General features: G+C 35.0%; 1 protein-coding gene across 1 annotated transcript in view; it reads left to right on the top strand.

The window, feature by feature from the left end:
* The first annotated feature begins 4,079 nt into the window (after positions 1–4,079).
* The window catches only part of bace2 (beta-secretase 2), a 37,802-nt gene continuing 25,596 nt past the window's right edge, over positions 4,080–16,285 (top strand). The window contains exon 1 of the mRNA XM_056473538.1: positions 4,080–4,544. Within this exon, the coding sequence (XP_056329513.1) occupies positions 4,269–4,544 (276 nt within the window). The 5' untranslated portion in view covers positions 4,080–4,268. The remainder of the gene's footprint in view (positions 4,545–16,285) is intronic.

Raw genomic sequence — 16,285 nt, 5'->3', positions numbered from 1 at the left:
CTGTACATCCAGGATGTTAAAATAAACAAAACTCTTACCTCTCAGATCTCTGACAACGCAGTTGACTCTAAACAGGAAGCCGTCGGGTTCGTCACTTTTTGGTGTCCCCAACACATTTCCATATTTGCAGCATGTTTCTGCATCTGCATGTGTTGAGAGTATTTATGTCAAATTGATCTTCTTAGTTTTCTCAATTTGTTAATGTTTTCTTAAATACCAGTGTATTTGAGATCTCTTTGCCACCATATATTACACAGTTTTTGTTTTTTAACCATCATTTCACTTGTTTTCTCATTTGCAGTGTTGTAAACACATAGCTTTTGTCATGTTATTGAAGTATACTAAACTAAATCCAAAATCTAGAGTTTATTTTCACATAGTTGAGTCATTAGGGCAGGGTGCTAAATTGCTGCTTGTGTTTTGGAACAAAAACTACGTTATTCTCTTTTTATCCCCTTAATCCCAGATTGTCCAATTCCACTTCTCGCCTGTAATTATCCTACACAATATCCAATATCACCATGCGCGATGCCAACAGATGCACCGCGTCTAAGACAAGCATTATGTACTTAAAGACGCTCGAGTAATTCAGCCAGCGCATGTCTTGGGGATTATTCTATTGAAGAGCACGTACATGTAACGATCGAGCGGCAGAAATATACAACAGGTGGTCAGTTTCAGAGTGAACACACCATGAAAGGGGGTTCCTGAGTGGAAGAGCGCATGCGCGGTTAGTAAGCTTTATTTAATAAACAAGTTTTATTAAATGTAAGGAAACACCTTTTTTAAATAAATGCGTGGGAAGCAGTTTGGCCTACATGTTAATGTGTGGTTGTTTTAATATTAATTTTCTATATTATTGTACTGCATGGGTTAAAATGACAGTGTTTTTGTGAAAGATGGGTGTCGTCTTAAGGTAAAAATGATACTGGAGCATTTAGCTCTGACTGATTCTCTGTCTTGCCTCCCAAATCTTGTTCCAATCAGGGTTTGATGTAGATTAGGAAACAATGCTCCAGGAAAGGCGATTTGGACAGTTAACTGTCCGATAATCTCCCTCATTTACCGCACAATTTGTTAGGTGGGGGTATGTTTGGAAAGTGGTGTTGTGCGCCCTCTTCTGACTTTCGGTGATAGTGCAAGCTAATTTGGACTACTAAAAGGGTAAAAAGGACTTATATTAATAAATGGATATAAACAAGCTCCAGCAAGCTTTGTTAAATAATAAGTTAAAATCTTATTAGGGTATGTTTTAATAGAAGATAAATTATCAGGAGATGTTATAGCAGTGTTTTTACGAAGATATGTGGGAAAAATTAGGATCTTAGCAAGCTGATCTGTTGGATGATCATTCTTTAAAATGATTGGCAGGAGCTTGTTTTTTTTACTTTATTTTTTATTGTGCATTTATGAAGATAATTGATATTCAAATAAAAACTAAACACAACAACAAAGACATTCACAAGAACCCAAAAACAGATTTATAATAGCTTACAACAGACAGAGCTTTTACATTTATTACAGCTTTAAGAGACTTCATTAACAGAATAAGCTCGTTGACAAAAACCTTGTATAAAGGAGGAGATTTTGAAAGTCTACATTTGTGGATAAGGAATTTGCCATTTAAAATAATACAATTAATAAAATTGTTCATTTATCACCATTTTTGAAATAACAAAAGATTATTTTGCATTCAATGTTATCAACATATTACTTTTTTAGCAGAATAATCAGAAAAACAGTCTTTGCAAAATAATTGCAGACTCTGACAATCAACAAATAAGTGACATAAGGATTCCTCCCTGTTTTTACAAAATGAACATTCTTTCTCAACATCTGACATTTGGAAAGTAACACATTTTTTGGGTATATTTTATGTAAAATCTTTAAATGAATTTCTCTTTATTTAAAATGCAAAATGTATATGTTAGCAGCCCAATCCAATTAACCTCCCATAATAAAGAATTCCAATAAATGTCCTTGGAATGGCAGGAGCTTTGCTTCAACCCCATTTTGATTATGCTACGTCATTTTGGTATAGTAGCTGCTCATAGAGTATGAAGGAAAACCTGCAAAAGGCACAAAATAAATTAGTACAAATAATTTTTAAAAATCATCCTATAGAGCACATTTGCATTTTTTTAAAGACTTAGATATGTTAACTGTAAGTAAAAGAGTATGTTATTTTTTTTAAACTGGGAATGATGAGTAAAATGGTTAATAATGTGGTTCCTAGTTAGCCTATTTGGTGAATTTTAAAATGGTGAGGCAACAGCATTCATACAGTACTAGAGGTTGGGATTTTAATGATTGTTTGTTTAAATTTAGAAGTCTAGTGGGGAAAATTTGTTTTATATACAAGGGAAATCATGTGGAACAATTTTCCAAAATCCATCAAGGAAATCAAAGACTAAAGGAGGTTAAAAAAAACGATCAAAAGATGGTTGATTGATGAGGATATTTAGTTTGCATGGTGGATGATGATGTTTTATTTTATATGTTATTATATTGTGAATAATTTTGTTCCTGTTTTAAAATGTGGAGGTACTGTTTGTTTTATGGATTAACTGTATTTTGCAGCCATACTTTGGTTTTTAACAGTGAGGACCACAATGGAAACAAGCACATTATTATTATGTTTTTATTCTTGACAGTTTTATTTTAAAATGTATGGGATACTTGTATTTTTGTACAGTTTGTCTTCAATCTGTATATAAAAATTCAATTCAATATATTGATCTAAAAAAAAAACATTAATGAATTATATACAAAACATATTACTGTAAATGCCTATCAAAACAAGTCATAAGTGTGCTTACATACAAAAGGAGTTTGTTTTGGCTACAAAAGATTCCAGTGTAAATAAAGTGACAAGTGACAACACGAAAATATATATAAAAAAAGATGTTAAACATTAAACAGAGATGCAGTTAGTCAAAATTTCACACAAATTTCAGAAAAATATTTTAATTGATCGAAACTATTAGAATATATAATATAATATAATATAATATAATATAATATAATATAATATAATATAATATAATATAATATAATATAATATAATATAATATAATATAAGGCTGTAATGTTTATGTCCATGCATGCATTTACTTGTTGACAGCTACTTTCTCTTGTTCTAATAACTAGAGAAAACATCCAGAGACACATTTTCAGAACAAATTTAGTTTTTTACAACTTTTATTTTGAATATTTCATTTTTGTTTTGTTATTTATACTGTTTTTTTGTGTATCACATAATCGTAACAAAATGTCCTTAGAACAACATATTTATTATATGATTGATCCTAATAAAGTTTAATAAAAATAATAATAATAATAAACAATTAAAAGCTGGTATATGCTTATTTCTTACAGATAAAGAAAAAAAAATTAAATAAATAAAAAAATAAAGTATCAAATACAGTTGAAATCAGATTTATTAGCCCCTCTGTTAATTTTTTCCCCAATTTCTGTTTTACGAAGAGAACATTTTTTCAGCACATTTCTAAATATAATAGTTTTAATAACTCATTTCTAATAACTGGTTTATTTTATCTTTGCCATGATGACAGTAAATAATATTTGACTAGATATTTTTCAAGACACTTCTATACAGCTTAAAGTGACATTTAAAGGCTTAACTAGGTTAATTAGGTTAACTAGGCAGGATAGGGTAATTAGGCAAGTTATTGTATAACGATTCTGTAGACTTTCTTAAAATATATAGCTTAACGGGGCTAATAATATTGACCTTAAAATGGTTCATAAAAAAATAAAAACTGCTTTTATTCTAGCTGAAATAAAACAAATAAGACTTTCTCCAGAAGAAAAAAATATTATCAGACATACTGTGAAAATGTCCTTGCTCTGTTGAACATCATTTGGGAAATATTTAAAAAATAAATAAATAAATAAGGGTAGGGCTAATTATTCTGACTTCAACTGTATGTTTAAAACAGCTGCTGTATACAAACTTCAGAGAAACATCCTTGTTGTAGTCTATCCCTCTCTCGTGCCTCTGGCCCTCATTAATCGCAGGAATGTTTGGATATGCTCGTCATATCCGTCATATGCTCTTTCAGGAAGTTATCCATTGAACACATAACACACATACTTTATATCCCCGCGGCATCTGTCTGATTCACATAAGCTCTGCCGAAGATCGTTCCCATAACTAATAACAAGAATGGAACTTACTACATCAATGACAGAGTCGTGCACTTTGAAGCAAAGCTGAGAGTCTGTTCAACGTGAAGTTCGGCGAGATGCGGCTCTACGGGCTACTGCTACTTTCTCTCACTTTCTGGAAGTCTCATTCAGTGTTTAAAATACCTTTAAACATATTTGCGGGGAAATTCAACGCGTCTGTGCAGCTGGACCTCAGGCCTTTGCAAAAGAATGATGCCGCTGCTAAAAGTGGATTGTCCCTGGCGTCAGATCCAGCGGGGATTGTTAACTTTCTAGACATGATTAATAATTTAAAAGGGGACTCTGGTAGGGGATATTACATACAGATGATCATTGGGACTCCAGGACAAACGGTATGTCATCTGGTAACATTTTGAAAACTCCTTTCTATGTTTTTAATATGTTTCTGTGTGACATATTTTGTAACAGAACGTAGTAAACATTTCGTAACTGACTCCAGTTAAGACGTTAGCCTGAAGAGTTTAGAAGTGCCGTCTGAAATTTCCATCGAAAATTAACATTGTTCTCAGCCTCCTTTGTTTATGTTCAGTTATTTCACTTTAAAGACCAGGAAAAGGACATATTCTTTGCCATAAATGTGACATTACTGAACCTACACATAGGAGCCTGAAAAAAAAAGCTAATTTTAGAAGAAAATTTTAGACTGCATTTAGAGGTTCTTCAACGTTTAACTTTGTTCTCCATTTTATCTAACTGTTGTCAACAAATTATTGGCACAGCATTTGATAAAGCCTTAAATATGATATTATATATAAATAGACAGGACACAAAAGCCTTAATTTCACAGGTACTATATTTTAAATACACTGGAAATTGGTTGTCAAACATTAGTGAAGAAAATGTCCGCTGGTTTGAGGAGTACACCTGTACTTACTATACCTGTGTGAATTTGAGAGGAACTGAATTCATACATTGGAACTAGTTAACGTGAAATAGATTATATTTACACATGGATGTTTGCACATGGGCGTCATGGTGGCGAAGTGGGTAGCACGATCGCCTCACAGCAAGAAGATCGCTGGTTCGAGCCTCGGCTGGGTCAGTTGGCATTTCTGTGTGGAGTTTGCATGTTCTCCCCGTGTTGGTGTGGGTTTCCCCCACAGTTCAAAGACATGCGCTGTAGGTGAATTGGGTTAGCTAAATTGGTCGTAGTGTAGTTATGGATGTTTCCCAGTAATGGGTTAGCTGGAAGGGCATCCGCTGCGTAAAACATATGCTGGATAAGTTGGCGGTTCATTCTGCTGTGGCGACCCCAGATTAATAAAGATTCTAAGCCGAAAGGAAGATGAAGGAATGAATGTTTGCACATTTAAGTCTGCTGCACTATTTATAAACTCTTTTTATATGGTTTTGCGTTCTTGTTTAAGACTCAGCTGATCTCTGATCAACAAAACTATATTTCAGCAGATGGGAACGCTGCATTAGGCTGTTCTCAAAGCAGTGTTTCAGTCTGAAAGAGCATATCAGTCCACGAAGCATGTGATGTGAAAGTCTCTATGAGATGCCTTGGGCGAAGGAGGGAGACCAAAGAGCCCTTGATCTTTGTGCTGAGAATATGTAAGAACCAACTCACATGGGTTCACATGACAGCGGGCCCCTCAATGAGAGCAGCTGACTCAGATTAGGGCCTGAAGGAGATGCGTGTGTCCACTTGTCTGCACAGGCTTCATGGTCATTTGGTGTTCATTTCTCTCTCTTACCAAATACCCTGTGAAATTGTTGGATTAATATTTGATGTGTTAAATCATCATGCGTAGATGGTTGTTTAGGAGCATTTTACTCATCAAATAAATTGCTTATTTTCCCTCATAACCACTCAATGCACTTGATTTTTACTCAATGACAAAGTGCTTTGTGAAATATGTCTTCAAATTAGTTTTGGCGTGATTCATGATTGATTTAAAGTAGGTTGTGACGCATGTACTGGAGTTGCATTTATTTTAATTTGAAGGATCTTAACAACTGAACATTAGTCAGCAACTGTGTTTTCACCTTTAAAAAAGTACAGTTGTACTTTGAAGTTTAAACTTTCATTCGTTTTCTTTTTGGGTTAGTCCCTTTATTAATCAGGGCTCGCCACAGCGGAATGAACCGCCAACTTATCCACCATATGTTTTATGCAGCCGATGCCCTTCCACGCGAACACTGGGAGTACATGCAAACTCCACACAGAAACATGCAGACAGCTGAGGCTCAAACCAGTGACCTTTTTGCTGTGAGGCGATCATGCTACCCACTGCGCCGTCAAGATGAAATATTGTTAAAGTAATTAGAAATGGTCTAATAATGATTTTAAGGATGGTGCTGTAAATGTCTGCTTTTTAATATTAACTTTGTGCCATTCAAAATGATTTTTGATCCATAATTTGTTAAAACTAGGGCTGCACAATATATCTTGTCAGTATCGATATTGCAATGTGCGCATCAACAATAATCACATCACGGGATTTACAATGTTGAGTCTGGATTATAGTTGTAGCCACAAAACACAGGATTTTTATAGCCACTTCTAAGATTAACCATAATAAAGTGAAGGTTTATCATTTGCATGTGTGTTAAAGGCCTGTGACGGAGCATTTCAAGAGAGTTTAAAACATTTGGGCACAAAAAATTATGACTTTTGGAGGCGTAATAAAGATTAATTGCATTTAGTTATTTATTATTTTGTTGTAGATGATATAGTGTTAATTTACATTTACAAAAAAATGCATAAAATTTTTTAAAATAGTTTTTTCTGCATTTCAAACCTAAAACAAGATTATTTTGCTTACGCCACTGGCTTATTTTAAGAAAAATCTCACTTAATTTTGGCTTATTTCTGAAAGTTAAAAAAAATCTATTTATTTTTATTATTATTTGAACTAGAAACAAGGCAACCCTGGGTATTTTGTATTGTGATGACTCAATTTCTGTACCTAAATGCTAGGGGTGTGACGAGACGCTTACTTCACGAGACAAGACACGAGATTGGGTTCACGAGAACAAGACGAGATGAGATTGTTACCCTATTTTTAAGAAATCGTCTTTCACAAATTGCAAAACCATTTAGGTGCTTATTTTTTAATCAACTTGTAATAAATATTATTTTACTACTATTTTAATGAATTCTTTGGAGAAAAGGGCATGCAAAACTGCTAAATAATTTTATCATGTGTGAATGGAAAATTGTTATTTATCATTTTAAATATTAGCTCAATATTTTCTAATAGATGAATGGAAAATAGATTTTTTTATTCAACTGAAAAAGAATCACAAACTGCAAAGCAATTTAGGTGCTTTTTAAAAAAATATATATAATGAATGGTGTTTTATTTCTATTTTAATGAATTCTGTGCCATACAAGCCATGTGACATACAAGCACTATATTTAGTTGTAAACTCAACTGACTGGCTTCTCCACTGTACAGTTTCACATGAGAAATTGAACTCCTTTCCACAAATTGAACAAAAAAAAATATGTAATTGTCATTTATAATTTCATAAATCAGTTTGACTTTTGGGCTGGAAGGGCATCCGCTGCTTAAAACATAGGTTGGCGGTTCATTCTGCTGTGGCCACCTCCGATTAATAAAGGGACTAAGCCGAAAAGAAAATGAATGAATGAGTTTGACTTTTATTCAGCAAGATTGCTTTCATGCGAATATGAAGTAAGGACAGATAGGAGAGAGTTGTTTTAATGGAGTTTGATACTGCACGTGAATGAAAAATAAATTCAGCTTTTCCTGAACAGCACAAACATGTGTTCTGTGATGATGACAGCAGGTGTCTGGAGTCTCTCTGTACTCCATTTTAATAATGTCAATAAAATAGGAATACTCCACATGTATTAATTCTGTTTGCGTTACGACGATTATGACTTAAAACACATTTTTACAGTGCGTTCACACAGAAGGCGGTGATAGAGTCAAAGGTCGCCCTGGTGACAACGCTGTCTGCCTTCAGGTCCGGTGGCGAGAGCGTCAAAATTCGATACATTGATCTCGTATTTAAAGGGGCCATTGCAGCATATCATATCAGTTACATTCCCGCATAAAACATGCCTTCTAGCATGAAAATGTTGCGCACTTTTCAGCAAACTCGAAGATCGAGTTGCATGTGGTGTGGCTTTGCTCCACTTGATTATCCAATGTGTCCATTCTGAAGCAGCAATACTGCTTTGTATTGTCGCATGAGATTCCCGCTTTTTTAAAGTAAATAGATATATTTATTAATATAACATTAATTCACATCAGTAACTCGCCAGTTACTTTTTTAAATGTATATGCCTGTAAGAAAACATTGCAAATAATTAGAAATCTGGCGACCGCAATAATCAAACCCTTGGAATAAAGCTGCGGTCACACTGGGCTTTTCCTCCCATAGACTTCCATTCATACCCACGCGAATGCGTCAGACCGGAAACGCGGGGTCATGCGTTAAGTTTCGCAGGTTGCTGCGGTGCAAAGTTCAAGCTTGGTGAACTCTAACCTGCGAAATCGCATCACTTGACTGCGTGAGACCAATCGAGGATCAAAACACGACCTCTCTAGACAGAAATTTAAAACATGGAGCTATCGCCCGCTTTTTTAATGTCTAATCATCTTGTTTAATCCCGCCCCTTTTCGTAGCGCCGCACGTCAGAACTTCGCACACACAAAGCCCAGTGTGACTGCAGCTTAACTGTGGTTGGAACAGCCTGATCTTACGAGAAAACGTAAGTGTTTTACGTTTTGTCAGTTTAGTGGCTAATCAGTCATACGTAATTGTGCAATTTTAAAAAGGAGGCATGGCACCTAACCCCATCCCTAAACCCAACCGTCATTGGGGGATGAGCAAATCGTACTAAATTGTACGAATTAGATCGTACAAATTCCTACGAATTAGCCACTAAATCAAAAAGTTACAAATTGCCGTGAGATTGTGTTGGTCGGAACCAAAGTTCACCGTGACTGTGTTCTCTGGACTCCTCTCAGGCGGTGGACTTCCACATTTTAATTGCTTGGCACCGAACCGCATCATAGCTCATTACCATAAAGTTGAGTTGATTTCAACTCTCCTCGACGCCTACACTGGCGAAGCCGCGCTGTTCCTCGCCGCTGACTCCCATTGGAAATGAATGTCTTCCAGCTACTTTGACGCTCTCGCCGCTTTCAGTGTGAACGTACAGGTAGGCTCTCTAGAAAAGGTCAAATAGAGAATCCAAACCATCTGGTGGAACTGTATTCATATTGCAATATTTATCGCAAAAAGGTTAAATATCGCAATGTTAGATTTCTCCAATATCGTGCAGCCCTAGTTGAAACCCTCACCTTAAGAATGAGGGGTAAAGCAAATGCCACAAAATTTATTAAATTAAAACAATTCATCCGACTTTGATACTCAGGTCCAATGAAATCGTTTTTATATCCGTACTAAACTGTAATCGCACGCCTCGTGCTTTAGAAAATCAAGCCTGAGTGTAAGTGATCGTAAATCCATCACGTAGCGTGTCTCTTAGGATATCTGCAGTGTCATTGAACATCATGTTTATTCTCTCATCTCATCACAAATGAATGAGAAAGGTGAACTACGAGAGGCCAGAATCTTCCGCGAATATGTAATTAAGGGTACTCATGTTAATTGAGGCGCTCTTTCCAAACGAGCCACTAATTGCAGAATCTGTCGTATGTGCGGAGGCGTCAGGCTGAAGTGGCTCACATCTGCTAATTGGTACAAACAGGTAGCAGATGCGTTCCCAGTGACAGAGCGCCTGCCAATTAGCTAAGCCACCTCAATAGGGGTGATTAGAGGCGCTTCACCAGTAGAGGAGCCATGGGAGCGAACAGAGGAGGAGTTCAGAGCGCTGAGCATGCGGGGAAGGAGCCTGATTCTTGGAACCAAAGGGAATTTGTGTGTCTGCCAGGGCCCTGCTGTGGACAGACTTTGTTTTCTGGAAGTGGCTACTAGTCATGATTGTAGCATGGCTGTTTTTAATTTTAAAAATAATAATAATCAGTTGTAAGAACTTTGCGTGTGAGAAGTGTGTTCTAATGACCAATGAACAAACTTAGTAGTGTCAAAGCAGGTATCGTTGAACCGCCTATGGTTTTAGGAGTTTTACAAGCACCCTATTATTCTTTTTGCATATGATCTTTTATTCATTGTGTGTAATGTAGATGTTTTGACTGTTTCAGAGATAGAAATGCACAGGTTGTTGTGTCCTAAAATTATTTGTAAGTAATCCCATCTTTCTTCCTTCACAATCTACAGTATGTAAATTTGTAACTAGATTGCATAATTCCAGGTCAACCTGTGGTCTTTATTAGGGTAAATAAATAAATATTTGCTTTATAGAGCAGTGGTGAAAAATTGATAGAGATTTTCAAAATGCTTTGATATTCTCTTTGGGAGAATTGGATTTAGAGCTTGGTTTTCAACGGCAGATGGTGCTGTATGCTATACAAACCGCAGTACTCTGCTTGCATCCAATTACTTATGCTGCAGTCGCACTAGAGTTTGAGCTTACAAAATTCTGTCGTATGTTGCTGCGAAAAGGGCCGGGATTAAATGAGACGATTAGACATAAAAAAAGCGAGCTATTGGTCCATATTTTAAATTTCTATACAGAGAGGTCATGTTTTGACCTTTGATTGGTCTCACGCAGTCATGTGCTGCGATTTAGCAGGTCAGAGTTTACCAAGCTTGAATTTTGCAACACAGCAAATTGCAAAACTTGTCGCGCAAGCTTGCGTTTCCAGTCTGCCAGCATTCATGGATGAATGAATAGAAGTCTATGCTGAGAAAAGTGCAGTGTGACCACGGATTTACAAATACCACCTAAACCCAAAATAATTAAGAAAGTAAAATTTTAAGTGAAATAAAAATGTTCACATTAGGGTTGTATAATTAATCGAATTCGAATCACGATTCGTGTCATGTCGTGGTGCACGCATTCGTGATTTCAGGAGGCGTGGCTTTGGACAGCAGGGGAGGGACTGTTTCTCAAAGATATTATGCTAACCGGTTAGCATTTTGGCAGATCACTTACTGCACCTTTAAGTCCAGTGTTTGAAAAAACTCATTCTGTGTCAGATGATTCAGTATTTGTGTTTATTAGTCATGTTCAATCAATAAAAGCAGGTAAATGTTCTGCTCTGAATTCTCAACCGTGTCTCTTTTTTGTGGCGCATTTGCAGTTTCCGCATGAGAGCGCCCTCTGGCCGAATGGAGCAGATTTACTAGTGATTGTAGGGATACATTTGCTCTTAAGTTCTACATTGTTTTCATCATTATGTGGTTCATGTAATTCCAGACAAGGAAAATCCTGATGAGACAACACATTTCATTATGAACATATTAGTTGTAATAAGAGTGATTGTGTACCTATTTAAAAATAATTCAAATACTTAAAAATATGGGTATATGAAAAATATATATATATATGAGCAATTCCATTCAATCTTGCCACGAAAAAAAAAATCTTTTTTCACCAAAATACTGGTTTTTTGTGTAAGCGAGTATTTTACAGTATTTTAGAAATACTCAAAAATGTCTCTGTCAATGTTTTTAAACAATTTTATTTTATTTACCAAAGTCACAGGAGTGGCAATTTCACGTCTGTCACATCCATAATGAAGCTTTTCCCTCGTAAATGCAAAAATAATAAATAAAATCAAATTAAAAGTGTTTTTTATATAAAGAGCCAGCCAACTCTAATCCTTTTGATTAGCATAATTTTTTTGGGGGGTTGTGCAGTTTAATTCACAGAATTTCTACAAAGCATGTTGTATACTGCAAACTCGCATACTTTTTGGTCACATCCATAACGCATGTTTATTTTCCTCATTTCAAGTACAAAACAAGTTTACAGACTTATATTTTTCTGATCCCATAACTCTGTGGTCAGTTCTTTTTGATATATATATATATATATACTTTCTCTGTGGATTTTTGTTTTGAGTTTTTACTGCAAATATCACATTCACAATGCTGGAATTGCTCATATATATATATATATATACACATGTACTTTCCAACTCGAATTAGAGGAACCCGAATTCAAAGCAGCATTGTTTTGCATGCATTTTTTAATGTGATGAGAATCAAAATGATGGCTTAATGTGTGCTTGTATGAGCATAATAGAGGTCTTTGAACAATTTTTTTATGTTTTATGAATGTTGGGATCAAGGATATAAGCACGTGATTAACACAGAGTAAAACAACAGTTGTGCTTTGTGCTGTTTGCCTGAAAATTTTTTCTTAATAATGGTCTCGAGTTAAATCCAGCCAGGAATGAGGAATTATACTCAATAACAAACTAGTCTAATCAAGTTTCTTATTCTTATTTAGAAAGGCCTGTTGTTAAACAATAAAAACTGTTTGTTTTGAGTTTCTTTCACACCCTGAACAAATAGACTCTGAATAACTCTATGCTTTGAATAACATTATTTCCACAACACTTCACATTGCAGACACTTTACCAGCCGTCAGTTTGCTTATTGATGTGAACAGCCATAAGTAATGTTTAACACTTGAAAAAATGGCACTTAATAATAATTGAATATGCATTTGCTTTGCAGTCAACTTCATACCTTCAAAGTGTAAATACAATGAACAAAAAAATGCAATCACCAATAATTGATGAAATGATATCACTAGTAACACACAAAAGTAAACTTTTCAAATCTTAATGTTATTTAAAATCTTAACATTTTTCATTTTAAAGTTGTTTTATCAAAGACTTCGAACAATCTAACTTTAATATACATTTTCATGTTAAATCATTGCATTAATAATAACAATAATAATATTAACAATTAGCTTTCTGTCATTTAAAGAAGTATGCTTATGTTGTGCGGACAAATATATTATAATATCACATGTAAACTGCATTATTATATACAGTATTGTCATATTTGCAGGGTGTTATTAGATATGATTTTGCATTAATATATTTCATGTTCTAAAGAACTGTTTCTTCATTACAATTAAGTAATAAAAGTATCAACAGAAATTACATTCTTCTATGCTTTAATTTGCCATGAATATTTTGTTTGCACTTCCGGCCTGAAACGTTAACCATATTTAAATAGAAGAACAGAAGTGCTAATGCACACAAAGATACAATAAACCATGCAGTATCAACTTAAATACATTTTCATTAAATTGCAAATTCTTACGTTTAGTCTGCACTTAAGTATTCACTTTAACAATATGCAGAAGTTTCAGCAAGTGGACATAATAGGGAGGGGAAAGAAATGAAGCTCTCTGTTTCTGTATAAAATAGCTGATCGTTATTTGTGGTTACATATGGATAGTGTGCACATTTCCTGTGCTGAAGAACTGGATGGCATTGCATTCAGCTATGCATTGTGCTTGGCTTGACCTTACATGACCCTGTTAAGGTGAACAATAGTTAGTTGGATAGATGAATAATTGGATAGTTAGATAGATAGATAGATAGATAGTTGGACCAATAGATAGATTGATAGAGAGATTGGTGGATGGATGGATGGATGGATGGATGGATGGATGGATGGATGGATGGATGGATAGATAGATAGATAGATAGATAGATAGATAGATAGATAGATAGATAGATAGATAGATAGATAGATAGATGGATAGATGGTTGGATAGATTGATTGATGGTTGGATAGATGGATATATGGATGGATAATTGATAGATGGATAGTTGATAAATGGACAGTTGGAAAAATAGATTGGTAGATGGATAGATGAATAGATAGATGGATAGTTGGATAGATAGATTGGTTGAGTAGATGGATGGATCGTTGGATAGATGCATAGTTAGACGGATGGATAGATAAATAGATGGATACTTGAATAAATAGATAGATGGATAAATGGAAGAATTGTTGGATAGATTGATGGTTGGATAGTTGGATGGATGGATGGATTGATAGATAGATGGATAGATGGTTGGATAGATTGATTGATGGTTGGATAGATCGATATATGGATGGATAGATGGATAGTTGGATGGATAGATTGGTAGATAGATAGATAGATGAATAGATATGGATATATGGATAGTTGGATAAATAGATTGGTTGAGTAGATGGATGGATCGTTGAATAGATGCATAGTTAGACAGATGGATAGATAAATAGATGGATACTTTAATAAATAGATAGATGGATAAATGGAAGAATTGTTGGATAGATTGATGGTTGGATAGTTGGATGGATGGATGGATTGATAGATAGATGGATAGATGTTGGATAGATTGATTGATGGTTGGATAGATCGATATATGGATGGATAGTTGATAGATGGATAGTTGGATGGATAGTTGGAAAGATAGATTGGTAGATAGATAGATAGATGAATAGATATGGATATATGGATAGTTGGATTAATAGATTGGTTGAGTAGATGGATGGATCGTTGAATAGATGCATAGTTAGACGGATGGATAGATAAATAGATGGATACTTTAATAAATAGATAGATGGATAAATGGAAGAATTGTTGGATAGATTGATGGTTGGATAGTTGGATGGATGGATGGATTGATAGATAGATGGATAGATGGTTGGATAGATTGATTGATGGTTGGATAGATCGATATATGGATGGATAGTTGATAGATGGATAGTTGGATGGATAGTTGATAGATGGATAGTTGGATGGATAGATTGGTAGATAGATAGATAGATGAATAGATATGGATATATGGATAGTTGGATAAATAGATTGGTTGAGTAGATGGATGGATCGTTGGATAGATGCATAGTTAGACAGATTGATAGATAAATAGATGGATACTTGAATAAATAGATAGATGGATAAATAGATGAATAGTTGGATAGATTGATGGTTGGATGGATGGATGGACAGATCAATGTATAGATGGATGGATAGAGTGATGGTTGGATAAATTGATGGTTGGATAGATGGATATATGGATGGATAGTTGATAGATGGATAGTTGGAAAGATAGATTGGTAGATAGATAGATGAATAGATATGGATTGATGGATAGTTGGATACATAGATTGGTTAAGTAGATGGATGGACCATTGGATAGATGCATAGTTAGACAGATGGATAGATAAATAGATGGATACTTGAATAAATAGATAGATGAATAGTTGGATGGATGGATGGATGGATAGATCGATGTATAGATGGATGGATAGAGTGATGGTTAGATAAACTGATGGTTGGATATATGGATGGATAGTTAGATGGATATTGACAGATATATTGGTAGATAGATGAATAGATATATGGAGGATGGATGGATGGATAGATGGATGGATAGTTGGATGGATAGTTGGATGGATAGTTGGATGGATGGATGAATAGTTGGATAGATTGATGGTTGGATAGTTGGATCATGATTTTTCCTTTTTATATAAATATTTCCCTAGCATACAATTTGACCAACTAATTGACTGTTGTCATAAATTATTTTGTTAGGTTAGCTCCAGATTTGGCTTCAGCACTGACGAAACGAATGCACAAATATAGCATCCTATAGAAAATTTTAATTTAAAAGATAAATTTGTGTGGCGTATGCTCACTGTATATCGTCAAATGGCTCAGCCTTATACAGTTGCATTCTATTTCAAACATGGCCATGGCCAATCTTTCCTACTTCTCTTTTAAAACAGATGTCAAAATCATTACTTAATAACAACTCGCGATTTTCCATAATGTTTAATTCAAATAGGGCATTAAACTGCGTCCCCGGGTTTAAGAGTTTAAGTGTTTTTAAATGAAGCTGTTAGGATCAGTGCAGCGGAGCAGATCTGTGTGTATATTATGATGGCGTTAACGATGAGGAATGCCCATAATGGCCTCTTTGGCAACTGGGTGAGATGGCACAGCTCTGTTATCTCATTAGTTCCCCCTCGTTGAACCAACGCTCCAACAACATTATTCCAACTGCCATGACCGCCTCGCTAGCGCCTGGCAAACAGAAACATATGTGTGGAGAGGCTAAATTAGAGGGCTCTTTGCCAGCAGGGTTTGATGGTATTTAGGTGGTTGACATTTAAGCATTAAAAAACCAAAACATTAGATATAAAATAAAACAATACTGTACTGCTTTACAATTAATTAGTCTGAGAAGGTCTGTTACAG

Source organism: Danio aesculapii, chromosome 15, assembly GCF_903798145.1.
Source record: "Danio aesculapii chromosome 15, fDanAes4.1, whole genome shotgun sequence".
Taxonomy (NCBI): domain Eukaryota; kingdom Metazoa; phylum Chordata; class Actinopteri; order Cypriniformes; family Danionidae; genus Danio; species Danio aesculapii.
Note: the sequence above shows the minus strand (reverse complement) of the source record. Positions and strands in the feature narration are given on the sequence as shown.